This window comes from Mizuhopecten yessoensis, unplaced genomic scaffold (assembly GCF_002113885.1).
Source record: "Mizuhopecten yessoensis strain PY_sf001 unplaced genomic scaffold, ASM211388v2 scaffold11077, whole genome shotgun sequence".
NCBI lineage: Eukaryota > Metazoa > Mollusca > Bivalvia > Pectinida > Pectinidae > Mizuhopecten > Mizuhopecten yessoensis.
In genome coordinates, this window is record NW_018408868.1 from 330487 (window position 1) to 344643 (window position 14157).

Below are 14157 nucleotides of genomic sequence, written 5' to 3' on the forward strand. Positions count from 1 at the left end.
GTCAATAAACCTGCTGGGCCTGACAATCTGTCCCCTAAAATAATTTAAAATCGTCTGCCTTCTATAGTAACACCTCTAAAAATACTCTTTCAGAAAACTATCACATCTGGTAAGATTCTACAGTCTTGGAAATCCTCCAATGTAAATGCTTTATATAAAGGTAAAGGTGCTGTGGATGATCAAAGTAACTACAGACCTATTACTATCACTTCCTGTGTAAGTAACATTTTAGAAAAGATAGTATTTAAACACGTGTTTAATTGTATAACTAAACACCATTTTAGTATTTCATACTAATGGTTCTTGGGGTGATCATGTTAAATATGTTTATGATAAATCATGTAAAAGATTAAATATTCTGCGTATGCTAAAACATAAAATTGATAGGAAATCTTTAGAATTACTATATCTCTCCTTCATTTGTCCTACTTTAGAATATGCCTCTTCTGTCTGGGGTAACTGTAACATTAGGGAAGAAAAACTACTGGAATCCGTTCAAATTGAAGCAATGAAAATTGTAGCTGGCCTAATTAGAAGTGGTACATCTCACAGAAATTATACTATGAAGCATGTTTTGAAAAATTAAAAGATCGGCGGAATAAGCATAAACTTGTCTTAATGTATAAAATCCTCAACCACTAAACACCTGATTATTTATTTGAGATCATTGAACCTTATATTAATATACAAGTCAATCACCATTTATGGACCAATAGATTGTTTAACATTCCTCAATCTAGAACTTGTATCTACAACTGTAGTTTCTTTCCTGAGGTCATGATCATGCGCCTATGGAACAATCTCGATCATTCTGTCACTTCTTCTCTGACTATCAGTTCCTTTAAAAAAGAAAATCAACAAAATTCAAACACCTCCCAGGAACATTTCTGAAGAATTCATCACCTGTTATCCAAGAAAACTAAATATATTATTGTGTCAATTACGTAATAATGCTAGCAACTTAAACTTTGATAAATTCAATGATCACTTGATAGTTGATCCATCTTGCACGTGTGGCGCATCTTGTGAAAATGCTGAACACTATTTCTTCTTCTGTCCACTTTATACTAACTATAGACATTCTATAACTTACATCACTAATCATTTTGGATATTCATCTGTTGATCTACTTACATCTAGTAATGCTTATCTTTCTACTGATGATAATTTATTTATTCTCTGAAAAGTTCAAAATTACATTTCTGCTACTAACAGATTTAAGTAGAATTAGAACTGTTTTAATTGCCTTTTATATTTATTTGATAAGTTATTTAATTAATATGCTTTTGATTAAGGGCTTGTGTGTGTGTGTGTGAATGCATATTTATTATGTGTGTATGTGAGGGTGTATGTGTGTATGTGTGTTATGGAGTGTGGTCCGAGTGTAAAAACATATGATTTGCTAAGAAAATATTTTATAAGTTTCAAATGTCATCAAATAATGTTTCTTTTTCTTTCTTATATTTGTAACTTGGTTGAATGTTCTAGCCTATATGTTTGTAAGTGTATATGAGTGTGTCTTGTTAAGCTGTGTATTAAATTTATGCATTTTGTTCATCTATACCGGATAGGAGAAGACTTATATAGGCTAAGCCTGTTGTCTTATCCAATTGTTCAATTCTTTTTGTCCAATAAAATTAGTTGAAATCAAAAACTAGCAATAGTCAGCGTTTTAGTTTTGGTCAGGTACGTCTGGACCCCTCAATCTACACGTGCCAAATTCTCCTGACGTCAGCCTTGGTCCAGATCTGTGCCTGTCGTTTTCTTTAACTATAGGATACTTAAATATTTAATACTTTCCGGTTAAAGATGTAAATTCTCTTGACATACCAGCTACATTACCGTACTCTAGTTCTGAACGAAAAATTATTGTGTCGTCTGCAGTGGTAAAAACGACGTGCTGGTTGACAGCAAAAAGGGAGTCGACCACATTTTAAGGTTTATCAAAGTGACGCAAAATGATATCCTAAGAATTTAGGCATTTTTGATTGATATTTTGCACGAAAAAAATTGAATCCATGGATAACAATTTCATTTTTGATATACAACTGTATTAGTTTGTTGCACATTAACTCTAGTGGTGGGTGATATGTCAATCGCTAACCCCGAGTTTTGTGTGACATATGAACATGTACATTACCATAAACTTACACAAATTCAATCCCCTTTTGATGTAAAAATCTAAAATGCATCACATAAAAATCATGTAAATTGTATGATTTTCAAATAAATTCTCTTCGGTAGTCATTTCAAACTGAACATACTCAAGTGTTTCAAGAACTCTTTAACTGATGACTTCTTAATGATTTACTATTTCATCCTTGCCTATTCCACTGTCTACAGCACTATTTTACATGATATATTTGGATACATTTTTCATCATGTTTCATATATATATATGTTTGAACTCCTCATGGAGATAAGATAAAAATTTAGCCCTGTACAATTTTATTTCGTTCTAATGTTGGGTGATAAAGTTGATCGCAAACCCTGAGGTGTTGTGTAACACATGTACCTTTTTTATAATCTTATAATTTCCACAAACATATAAACATGATAAACTTCTACTTAATTAATTAACTGTAGGTGTTCACACATAAAAAGCACAAAAATTGTAAAATACTATTCATAAATTCTCTCTGGATACAATATTTACAAATCAAAAGCTCATCCTTGGTATGGCTTTAAGTTGAGTTTGATGTAATCCATAGGGCTTATTCTTAAAGATATATATATATATATATGTATATCTTTTCGTGGATATCAGATAACTATGCTATTATATATGCTTTACAATATCTATCCTAATGTTTTATTTCATTGTCTTTGTCTATAATATTCAAGAGGGCAAAGTAAAATACTTATTTAGAGTATAATGAACCTTTCGCATTCTCACATAAATGTCATCATACGCCCAGGCGGAAAACTTCAAGATATCAAACATCTTGTCAGCCAAAAATTCGACAACATCACATATTCTGTTAAACTGTGCAGAATTTGGATTTTTCTTGCTGCAGGCATTTGCAATTTAAAATTACTCATTCCGGTGAAACTGAGATAGAGTATGTTAGATCTACAGAAAATGTGTAGTCTAGCATTTCTGAATTTAGAGATATTTCAAATTATTTTCAGTCACATGAAACTGTTTTGTGAAATTCACTTATATTCCATCTGTTTTTCTTGAAAAATTTCGTGATTTCAATACACTGAAATGAAAACTGCAGTATTTTATGTATTCAGAAGAGGAAAGACATCTACAGCAAAAACTCTTAGAGGAAGATTTGAAAACTATTAACTTTGCATTACTTGCTTTTACCACACCTGTGAGATGGGAATTTGGGATCGCGACCTTTTGTTATGTTCCACTAACAAACGTGGTAGAAAAAACAACACTTCAAAAAAAAATATGAAGACATCATAAAAAGATTTGTAAGATGGAGTGCATCCTAATGATGTGCTGTCAAATTAATGGTATTATTTCATTTGTTTGTCTGTTGCTAGTGACATAGAAGTAAAACAAGCAATACTGACTTCAATTTCATTGAAAATGTCTCTTTTGGGACTTTAAGCGAAAATTAATTTGTACGTAACTACCTAAGAAAATACATGTAGCAAATTCCATTTTGTATATATATAAGTGCGGTGGGTGACATGCCAGTCGCTAACTGCACGTTTTAACTCGTCTGAACCAGGGAAACTCCTGATCAAACTTTGTCATTCATTTCTTTATTTTTGTGTTAATTAACTTTTAACATGTTTGACTTCTAAAGAACTTAAGACAAGTTTTAACCAATCTTGGTCAAAAAGCAATCTTGGGTTATTTTGTATAAATTTTAGATAAAATTCCATATATATATTTCATCATGAATTCAGCTAATTAGAAGCATATCCTATCATTTCGTCAATTTTTAAAATGTGGAGCATATATCAACTACTTATAAATGTTATAATAACAAGAACAACCTGGAAAGGAAGCATGGTCATTTTGTGTGTTAACTTGTTGATAATAACCTATTTTACGTAAATGTACAAATGCAATTTACTTAATTGTTTTCTAACTCCCTCAGCATATCAACTGCGATCTTTCATTATGTTTACAGGCATTTGATTTCGATTCAGTGGCAATTTTCAAGAGGCCTAGCTAAACAAGTTTTTCCAGTCTTCCATCAAACTCAAAGTCAAGACAAACTGAATCTGGAGGTTTTCAAGGTCAACAATTCTATATAATCATAATTACTTAAAACAAATGCATTATATACACTATATGCATTTTAAGAATTACATTTTCTTTTCTTTATTTGGAGGGTGCTTTAAGGCCCCTACTGTATGTAAAGCCACTGGTACAGTACACTACAACCAAGAAAGGAAACTTAACTTTAATATACACTATATAGCTATATACATGAAGGTCTGATTTAGAAATTTAACATATCACCTAATGCTTGAACATTTACAACCTGGTTCCGCCCTCACTAACGGCCATGCCGTAAAACTGGTTATATTCCGTTTTCGGTCCCGATTAGCTGCGATTACGTAGCTTTTTGACGACAAGAGATTTTTTTTATATATTGCGTCGTCAGAGCTACGAAGCGGTCCTATATCAAACTAATGGAGCAAAATCAAAAGTGACATATCTGCATATGAGTATAATGTTATCAAAATATTGCATAATTGTTGAAAAAACGAATCATTACCAATGCAAAAACTCCTTTACGAAATTAACCAAGTCTATCTCTATGGAAAAAATAGAAACGACCGCCACGACAGATCACGTGTCGTCTGATGTTATCTCAATTATCCTTTCTATATATGGCCTGCATGGCCAAATATAGTATTACTACTGATGCTGCCATGTTTACTACAATTTCCATTTTGGGTCACGACACCCATATTGGATGTCTGACCTATATCAAAAGAGAGACAAACTTTCAAACATGGCGGTCAGTTCAGGTTTCGGTTGCGCTTGCTACATGAACTTGATAATTTAACGACATTTTAGACAGAGTTTAACTTCAAGTTGTGCAGGATATCAAGAAAAATAGTTCATACTACAACCCTATTTATTGATGCAGACCAATGTGCTGTCAATTAATTCTAAAATCTCCCGGTGTGATTCACACTGGGCTTGCTCCATTACAAGGCATGGGTATTCAATTTTATACCCGGCTGGGGTAGAGGAGGCTGGGTATTAATATTAGTACTAGGTCCGGATCAGTAGTTTGTTGATTAGTCACCCCATGACCTACAAAAATGGTATTCGCTCAGGTGGGAAATTGAGAACTTTACTGACAGAATTTAGCAGCTGTTAATAAATAAATAAATGATCAATAAATATAAATAATCCATTTATCGATATATGTGACATATGTGTTGTGCCATTTTTTGAATTTTTGTTGTCAGCAACTCATAACTCTCCGATACCAAACGGTGTCGAAGAAATTTGACATTTTCATATAGCTGTGCGCTCTGGCCCCACACCAGACATCTATATGTCAAAATGTCTTAAGTCTGGTATTAGCAGGTCGGGGAAAACCACTAACTTGCGTATAATACGCAAACTCGCCTATTAAACGCCAATAAGGGTATGTATTTGTTACTAAAAATAGCCAAAATCACTTGAATCATAACTTTTTCAAATAGTTTGTCCATGTCGCATTTATTCAGTCATGAAACATAATACAAATGCAAAAATAAACTTTATTTACATGTCGGAAAATACCAAAAATAGATGCAATACTTCCGGTAAAGTTACATCAAGTTTCTAAGTAGCCAACGCTTTCAGTAAAAAAAAAATAGCAAAATATTATTTACCTTGTCGTAAATTAATGCGATTTTTAATAACGTCTGGCAAAAGTTACTGTTAAAGCGATTTGGGTTATTTTTATTAACAAATCCATACTCCAACTGGCGTATAAAAGGCGAGTTTGCATATTATACGCAAGTTGCGGTTTTCCCCAACCTGGTTAGGTCCAGAGGAAACTCGGGTTAGAATAATGCATTTACTAAATTTACTTCACTGACAAGTACATAAAATGTAAATTGTGCAGAAAATAGTATTTTCAAATGAGTGCTGAAGTCACACCTATTTCATATTATGGATAAAACGCTAGCCTTAGTTTCCTCTGGACATGACACCAAACATGGATAATGCTGATAATGCTTTAGCAGTAATTTACATGTAGGCCTAAGCCTGTGATTCTGTTTCCACATGTTCACCTTCTGCAAGAGGTCTTGCACTTTTAATTCATTTTGAATGCTTTCGTTGTCTTCACTGCCACTATCCGACGTATCGGAGTTTGAATTGTCGTAATTGTCACTGTTCATTTCTTCAACTCCATCGGTTTCTGTTTGCATAATTTCGTCTGTTATCGCCGTGTTTTCATTTCCCTCGTTGTCCGCCATTGTATTTTTTAAACGTGTGACAAACGAAACTTCATATTGAAGAGTTCTCTCAACAGAACTCTTCAATTTGAAGTGAAAATTTTGACATGTGTATGAACTTTGGAGTGAAGTGAGAGGTTTGCTTCGTCTGATACGCTCGTGAACCTTGTTTCTGTGCACGATTGATAACCTTATGATGAGCTCGATGATGGATATCTGATAAGATACTGGCTGCACTCACTCCTTTTTGACATATTGATCCGTGGTCACTAACGCTACACAACTGTCTGCTTGATATGGGGGACCGTAGAGTGAAATTCCAAGCATCATCTGGAACCCAGGAAGGTTTGGATCCCGCTGTCGTTGTCCCTGGCTCGGAAAATATGCCGAAAGACTTGTCCGATATTGAACTCCTAAAGGATCCACCACCGGGTCCTTTGGACGTGTACAGAAACCAGGCTTCTTTTGACTGGAAGAAAATGAGATTGTTTATGGATGGAGAAGAAATTGTCAGATACAAGGTTCATATTTAAAAAAAATAATGTTTTGTTCGGTATTACATTATCAATTTCGCCAAAAAATATTGCTAAAGATAAGCTTAACATAACAGGGTGTTGAATGCAATGGCAATTAATGAAAACAGATTCACCATTTCTGCCAAAAATGAAACTGATATAACCAAATCTTAATCATTTCTACTGATTTTGTATAAGGGTTATCTGTCATGTTACCATGGACTTAGATTATGTAAGTCTGTGATGTTACCAGTCATGACTAATATTAGTCTGTCTGTCTACTGAACCTAAATTACCTTGCTAAATATGACATTGAAGAAACCAGGTAATTTGCTGCACCTTTGCAATATATTTGAGATCTTCATCTTTTCTGCATTGTGTTTTTTCTGCAGATTTCTGTCTTGTTATATTTGAATGGTTCATCCCAATAATCGGGCAATATTCAAAATTAAAATTTGACAATCTTGAATCTGTGGGTGTAACAGATATGACATGAATAATTTTGAGCTATGAATATTACTTCCTGATCAATTTTGAAGGTGTTAGATGTATGTCATTAGTGTCATTTCTAATTTAAACCCCAGTCGACGTCCCTGATAATAAAGTTCATGTGGGTATAGTGAAATCAGCTTGCCTATCTATCATTCTTTCTGTCTGTCTGTCTTTGGTCAGTTTTTGTCTAAACAGCTCCTTCTAAACTGATTTCAATAAAAAAAAAAAGCTTCTATATGCATGATCAGTAATTTTTGGGAAAAATTGACAGGATGAAATGGTCAGCTTTGTTGGAAATGCAATGTATAACCATTGCTTACAAACAGAGCTTGCATTTTCCATTGTTTTTCTCATAATTAGATTTAAATAATCCCAAACCCAATTACCACATTGATCACACTTTGTAGTGATATGGTGCAAATGAGGACATGTCATTTTGAGTATTGTAATACCATATCTAATCTCTATTCCAATATTCAGAAATTGATATATATTAACTCAATCTGATTAAAACCATACCTTGATCTATGCTCCGTTCCTTAAACTACACTCGGCTAAGTCAAGTAGATGTAGCAGAGTGCTGATTACGGAGCAGAGTGTAGATCAAGATATGGTTTTAATCCGATTGTTATTAACTTGAATGTTTGCTCTCAGCTCTAGTGGTCCAGCACTATTTCTTTGAATCAATAGGCCTTACAAAAGTAATTCAATATTATGAACAGGTTTTTTTTTTTCAGATAGTTGGCACATATTATATGTGTTGTGTAAAAATCATTTTAAATCTATGATTGCTTCTGTGTTAACAATATTGTTGTTGTTTTGTAGAACATGATATGGACCACACTGGAAAAAGATCCACTATTCTCCCAACCAATGGTAACAGAAACTGTAGAAAAACAAAGAGAATCAACATTTTACAGGTGTAAACGTCTGTTTGAATACAATTTCCTGTCAGAAGATGCGCTGTTTGACAATCCCCTTAAACACAAGATTTTGACAGACTGTCTAGGCATGTATAACTGGTCCCTCGGAGCTAAGTACCAGCTGGATGTGGAGATGACCGGGGGCACAGTTCAGGCCACTGGGTCAGCCAGGCATGGAGATATCGTGGAAAAGATTAAAAGTTTTGAAGTAAGTTAATTTGTTGGACCATTTTTATGTTGCAATGTGTCTGTCTCTTTGAAGCCTTAATAAATACTATTAGGCATCATTTTTTTGTCTTAAAATGACTACTAGTTCAGAACTGATCTAAAGATTATGACTGTAACTGGCCTAGTGGATAATATTTTGGCCGATAGAACTCAATACTGTATAAGTGAAAGATTCACTGATGTAATCAACACATTGTAAACTTGTGCACCTGTGATTGATATTTTGATCCAGCTATTCTCTTGGGAGTTATACCCCTAAGTTGTTTGCACCACTGCTCCGGAAGTGCCACAACAATTTGAATGGCGCTTGATACTTTAAAATACTAACATTGAGAGGATATTAATAAAGTATATGAATTGGTGTTATCTCCTCGTATCAAGGAGTTATGCCCCTTTGTTTACAAACATTGCTCATTCTACTCTTCCTAAAGTACTGCACCAATTTAAATGATACTTGGTACATGTAACACTTGCACTGATCGATGAAAGGATATGAATAAACTATATAAATTTGAGTTCCTTCTTCGATTGATGGGTGTTGTGCCCTTTTGTTGATTTGAAAATGTTCTCAAAGGAACTATTCCTATAGTTGCTATTCTGGCAACAGTTCTAGTTCAGCATGGAGCATCCTAGAAATTCATTAAATTAAAATTATCAATCAGACAATCTAAAGAATCTAACTAACCAACTGTCATACAAAGACTGCAATCATTGACCTTTTACCTGGTGCTGTAATTTTTTCCTTTCGTCAATGAAAATCTGTTGGTCTCAAAATATCAGAAAACATTTTAACTTCTTGTCTAGTTTGAATTATAAAAGAAACAGATTGACAGTGCAGGCTGATGGACCTCTTGTAGAAATAGTTCTGCACTGTTGAAAGTTATCATGGTTTAAATTTTCATGACAATGTGAATACCTTGACATTGATGTGATGACATTGCAGCAATATTATATTGGAGTGTTTTTTTTGTAGTATTTTGGTTGTTTTGCCCTCACTGAACTGAGTCATGGCAGCAACACCAAGGCAATGAGAACCACAGCCACATATGACCCCAAAACAGAGGTAAGGCAATGAGAACCACAGCCACATACAACCCCAAAACAGAGGTAAGGCAATGAGAACCACAGCCACATACGACCCCAAAACAGAGGTAAGGCAATGAGAACCAAAGCCACATACGATCCCAAAACAGAGGTAAGGCAATGAGAACTACAGCCACATACGACCCCAAAACAGAGGTAAGGTAATGAGAACCACAGCCACATACGACCCCAAAACAGAGGTAAGGCAATGAGAACTACAGCCACATACGACCCCAAAACAGAGTTAAGGCAATGAGAACCACAGCCACATATGACCCCAAAACAGAGGTAAGGCATTGAGACTTGCAGCCACATATGACCCCAAAACAGAGGTAAGGCAATAAGAACCACAGCCACATACGATCCCAAAACAGAGGTAAGGCAATGAGATTTACAGTCACATACAACCCCAAATCAGAGGTAAGGCAATAAGAACCACAGCCACCTACGACCCCAAAACAGAGGTAAGGCATTGAGACTTACAGCCACATATGACCCCAAAACAGAGGTAAGGCAATGAGAACCACAGACACATACGACCCCAAAACAGCGGTAAGGCAATGAGAACCACAGACACATACGACCCCAAAACAGAGGGAAGGCAATGAGATTTAAATCCACATACAACCCCAACTCAGTGGTCAGACAATAAGAACCACAGCCACATATAACCCCAAATCAGAGGTAAGGCAATAAGAACCACAGCCAACTACGACCCCAAAACAGAGGGAAGGCAATGAGAACCACAGCCACATACGACCCCAAAACAGAGGTAACTATAACAAGGGTAAATTATGTCAGTGGTACAGTTCTGATATAAAGACCCTCCCTAAAACATGTAACAGTTGTACAAGGTAGTGATATTTGGGTGACAGTAAGTCACAGTAAGTTTTTCATTATCAGTCAAAAAGTAAAGTCTAGACAATAAAATATAGAGTTCATCTTAGTTCCTCGAAATAATTGAACAAATAATGTGACAGAAACAAGGAATTAAGCTTGAGCATGAAAACAGTTTCATGTAGTGAACGCAATGTCATTTTAACAATTTCAGTAGAAATTAGATGAACAATGGAGAAATAAAATTTCAAAAATATTGCTTTGCACAAAATTTGAGCTATGAACTGTAACATTACAATTATAGTTGTGTATTTTTATATTACGAGCTGATTGTAAACCCTGTAAATCTTTATGCATAATGTCAAGATAAATATGTGTGTAAAAATTGACCAAGAACTTATACTTGGTTTTAGAATTCACTGTGTATTAGTATAACTTGTTACAGACCTAAATGAATTCTTATAATGAATCTTGAGGAGAAAAAAGAAAAAAAGTTACAAACGAAAAGAAAAACACAAACAGTTATTATATATAACTCTTTAACTGTTTTTAGGAATTTGTTCTTCAAACCCCTGATTTTGAGGCAACAAAGATTTGGTCTGGGAACATGGGAAAGATGGCTACACATGCCATTGTGTATGCCCAGCTGTACACACCAGACGGAAGCTGTCATGGTCTCCATTCCTTCATAGTACCCTTCAGGGATCCCAATACGCTGCTGGCCTACCCAGGAGTTATTGTCGGTGACATGGGGGAGAAGATTGGACAGAATGGACTTGATAATGGGTAAACTATCTATGCACTTAAGAAATCAGTTGACACAAGAGGTTGACTTTCATGTTTTGTAATAAAAAAAAAAAAATTGAGGAAGAACAACATCAAATGTTCACAGGAAGATGAAAATGTTTTATTTATTTTTTTAAATAATGCACACTACCATTTCAGAACAGCAAGTAATGTTGACTTGTTTAGCAAAATCTTGATGATGATTAAGTTTATAATCTAGAATTTTCTAATATGATATTTGACCTTAAGATAAAGCTTTCTTACTTTGGGAATAAATGTCTTAAATAGCTTTGCCTATTAAGCTTGTCCAATTCCCTGTCAACATTTTATTTATGAACTTTTGCGTTAACATCATGTCATGAAAATCAAATTAGGACAAAATTTTAAAATGATTAACTTTGCAGCTTCATGGCTTTCAATGGCTACCACATACCAAGGGAAACGCTACTGAATAGAACAGGCGACGTCAAGGCTGATGGCACATATGTCACTCCATATAAGGTAATAGAACAGTCGATGTCAAGGCTGACGGCACATATGTCACTCCATATAAGGTAATAGAACAGGCGACATCAAGGCTTACGGCACATATGTCACTCCATGTAAGGTAATAGGACAGGTGACGTCAAGTCTGAGGGCACATATGTCACTCCATATAAGGTAATAGAACAGGCGACGTCAAGGCTGATGGCACATATGTCACTCCATATAAGGTAAAAGAACAGATGACGTCAGGCTGATGACACATGTCACTCCATATAAGGTAATAGGTACATGTATGCTTGATTCCAGTTTTAATTAAACCTGTGTATATTCCTGTAATAAAATCTGATAACCTTTAATATTGTTGTACGCAGGATTCCAGTTTTAATTGTACCTGTGTAACTCTCTGTAATAAAATCCGGATTATTGTATGCAGGATCCCAGTAAGAGGTTTGGGGCATCACTGGGCGCTCTCTCTGGGGGACGTGTGGGTATCACAGGAATGGGTACCTGTAACCTGAAGCTGTGTATGCCAATCGCTGTACGGTACTCTGCAGTCAGGAGACAATTTGGACCTGCAGGAGGAGAGGAAATTCCCGTTCTGGAGTATCAGTTACAGGTAAAATGTCTGACTATCCTGCTTTGGTAGTACTGTTTTACATAGACTAATAGAATATTAAAATACTCTTTCATACCTCTCGGTTATTTTCACATCAATTTCTAATGCATTGTTATACAATATTTACATGTTTCTAGACAATTTCTTTGGGTTTGTTAGTATGTATTGTGAAAAGATTCATGTAGCACAACCAATAAGTGTTTATATGTGATGTTTCGATAATGACTAGTACTGTAGTAATTATATGTATTTGACAAGTTTGAGTGTAATGCCTAGTTATTTATAACAATTGATTGGAAAATTTTCAATTTGGATTACAGCAATGGCGCTTGATTCCCTATCTGGCTGCCACCTACGCATTGGAACACTTCTCTGACTCTTTTTTCATGGATTTTGTCGGGATCCGTGTGGGCATGTTGCTAGGTGACAAATCTGACTGGCAGGCCGAGTTAGGTCGGGAGATCCATGCCCTGTCGTGTGCCAGTAAGCCACTTTCTGCCTGGATTGCGCGAGATGCTATTCAGGAAAGTCGTGAAGCTTGTGGAGGACATGGTTACTTCAAAGGTAAAGCATCAGACTCCGACAAATGTACCTACAAACCAAGATAGATTTCATACAGTTAATACAGATACATTTTACTTGCCTTTTATTCAGTTATTATTTCCTTTGTTTAAGAGTTGGTAGGTACCAACTTGTCACAATCATGTGTACTCAGTGAATTTTCTGTAATTATTGAAGGAGAATGTTAATTTCAGTGGCTGTATTGTGTATTCTATTCGACCTTTCTCATTTTGGGGTAGACCTAGCACGGAGCAAGGAGACAGAGACCCAGACAAGTAAATACAGGGGTCATTTCAAAAATAATTTTATATGGAACGTAGCGTATAGGGTATGTCAGAGTGTGTACACGCACAGGTACGTGACTACAGGTAAGCGAACAGGTAACATAATATGGAGACACATTATACAATTCGTGGCTCACTGCGGCAAGTATGAAACCGTGGTAATTGATATGTCTCCACTAAGGATCTCACCCGGGACCTCTGTTGTATAATTCTGACGCCGAATGAGTTAAAAGAAATTCACCGAACCCGGTGTTAGATTCATTTTCGGTAAAAATGCCACCAATCCCCAAAAAGTTGTAAAATTACACCACAAAAAGGGGCGTAGCGCCCATAGAAAAAAAAACGGGCTGACACATAAAAAATCTGTGTATACCCAATGTCTAAACATCGACAATTTAACAATAACAAAAGATGACATAATGTAATCAAAAAAATAACATAATTGTATTTAATCATTAACTTAATATGTATACATTCTGTGATACTTCCCGGAATCCATGTTCGTCTTGTACTTCCAATCCAGTTTTTTCGGTGTTATGTTGTGGTCTGGTAAATTACAAACATCAGTTTACGAAACGAAGAAAGCAGCTAATACTTCCAACGTCAAAAAAGTAAAAAAAGAAGAAGCTATCACAAATGGTATCTCTTCAACTTTTAGCCAGAATGCTTTCTCTGGGATAGAATATCTAGTATATCTAATTCTTAAATAACTACCACCACCTATTATCCTTTTCTGATGGAGAGTTGGGTTGTACAAATTCTACGTCATATTAAAAAAACAAAAATATCTGAAATACAGCCACATGAGACTGAGTTGTCTCTTGAGAAACGTGTTTTAGAAAACCGCGCATTCGGAAATTAAAGTATATCATACATTTGAACGTGTTCCTCTAAAGATCTCAGCGCGCTCTTTTTAATTGAATTTGTCTAGAAAGAGTTACGTGTGTTTTTAGAAATACATTTTC

At 35.2% G+C, this 14157-nt stretch overlaps 2 protein-coding genes across 2 annotated transcripts in view; one reads left to right on the top strand and one right to left on the bottom strand.

The window, feature by feature from the left end:
• The window catches only part of LOC110465428 (squamous cell carcinoma antigen recognized by T-cells 3-like), a 49553-nt gene extending 43133 nt beyond the window's left edge, over nucleotides 1–6420 (bottom strand). The window contains exon 1 of the mRNA XM_021521230.1: nucleotides 6217–6420. Coding sequence (XP_021376905.1) covers nucleotides 6217–6402 — 186 coding nt within the window. The 5' untranslated portion in view covers nucleotides 6403–6420. The remainder of the gene's footprint in view (nucleotides 1–6216) is intronic.
• Nucleotides 6421–6463: 43 nt separating this feature from the next.
• LOC110465430 (peroxisomal acyl-coenzyme A oxidase 3-like) overlaps nucleotides 6464–14157 on the top strand; it is a 12505-nt gene continuing 4811 nt past the window's right edge. Inside the window, exons 1-7 of the mRNA XM_021521231.1 lie at nucleotides 6464–6902; nucleotides 8214–8519; nucleotides 9513–9602; nucleotides 11013–11245; nucleotides 11650–11746; nucleotides 12165–12347; nucleotides 12668–12911. Coding sequence (XP_021376906.1) covers nucleotides 6678–6902; nucleotides 8214–8519; nucleotides 9513–9602; nucleotides 11013–11245; nucleotides 11650–11746; nucleotides 12165–12347; nucleotides 12668–12911 — 1378 coding nt within the window. The 5' untranslated portion in view covers nucleotides 6464–6677. The remainder of the gene's footprint in view (nucleotides 6903–8213; nucleotides 8520–9512; nucleotides 9603–11012; nucleotides 11246–11649; nucleotides 11747–12164; nucleotides 12348–12667; nucleotides 12912–14157) is intronic.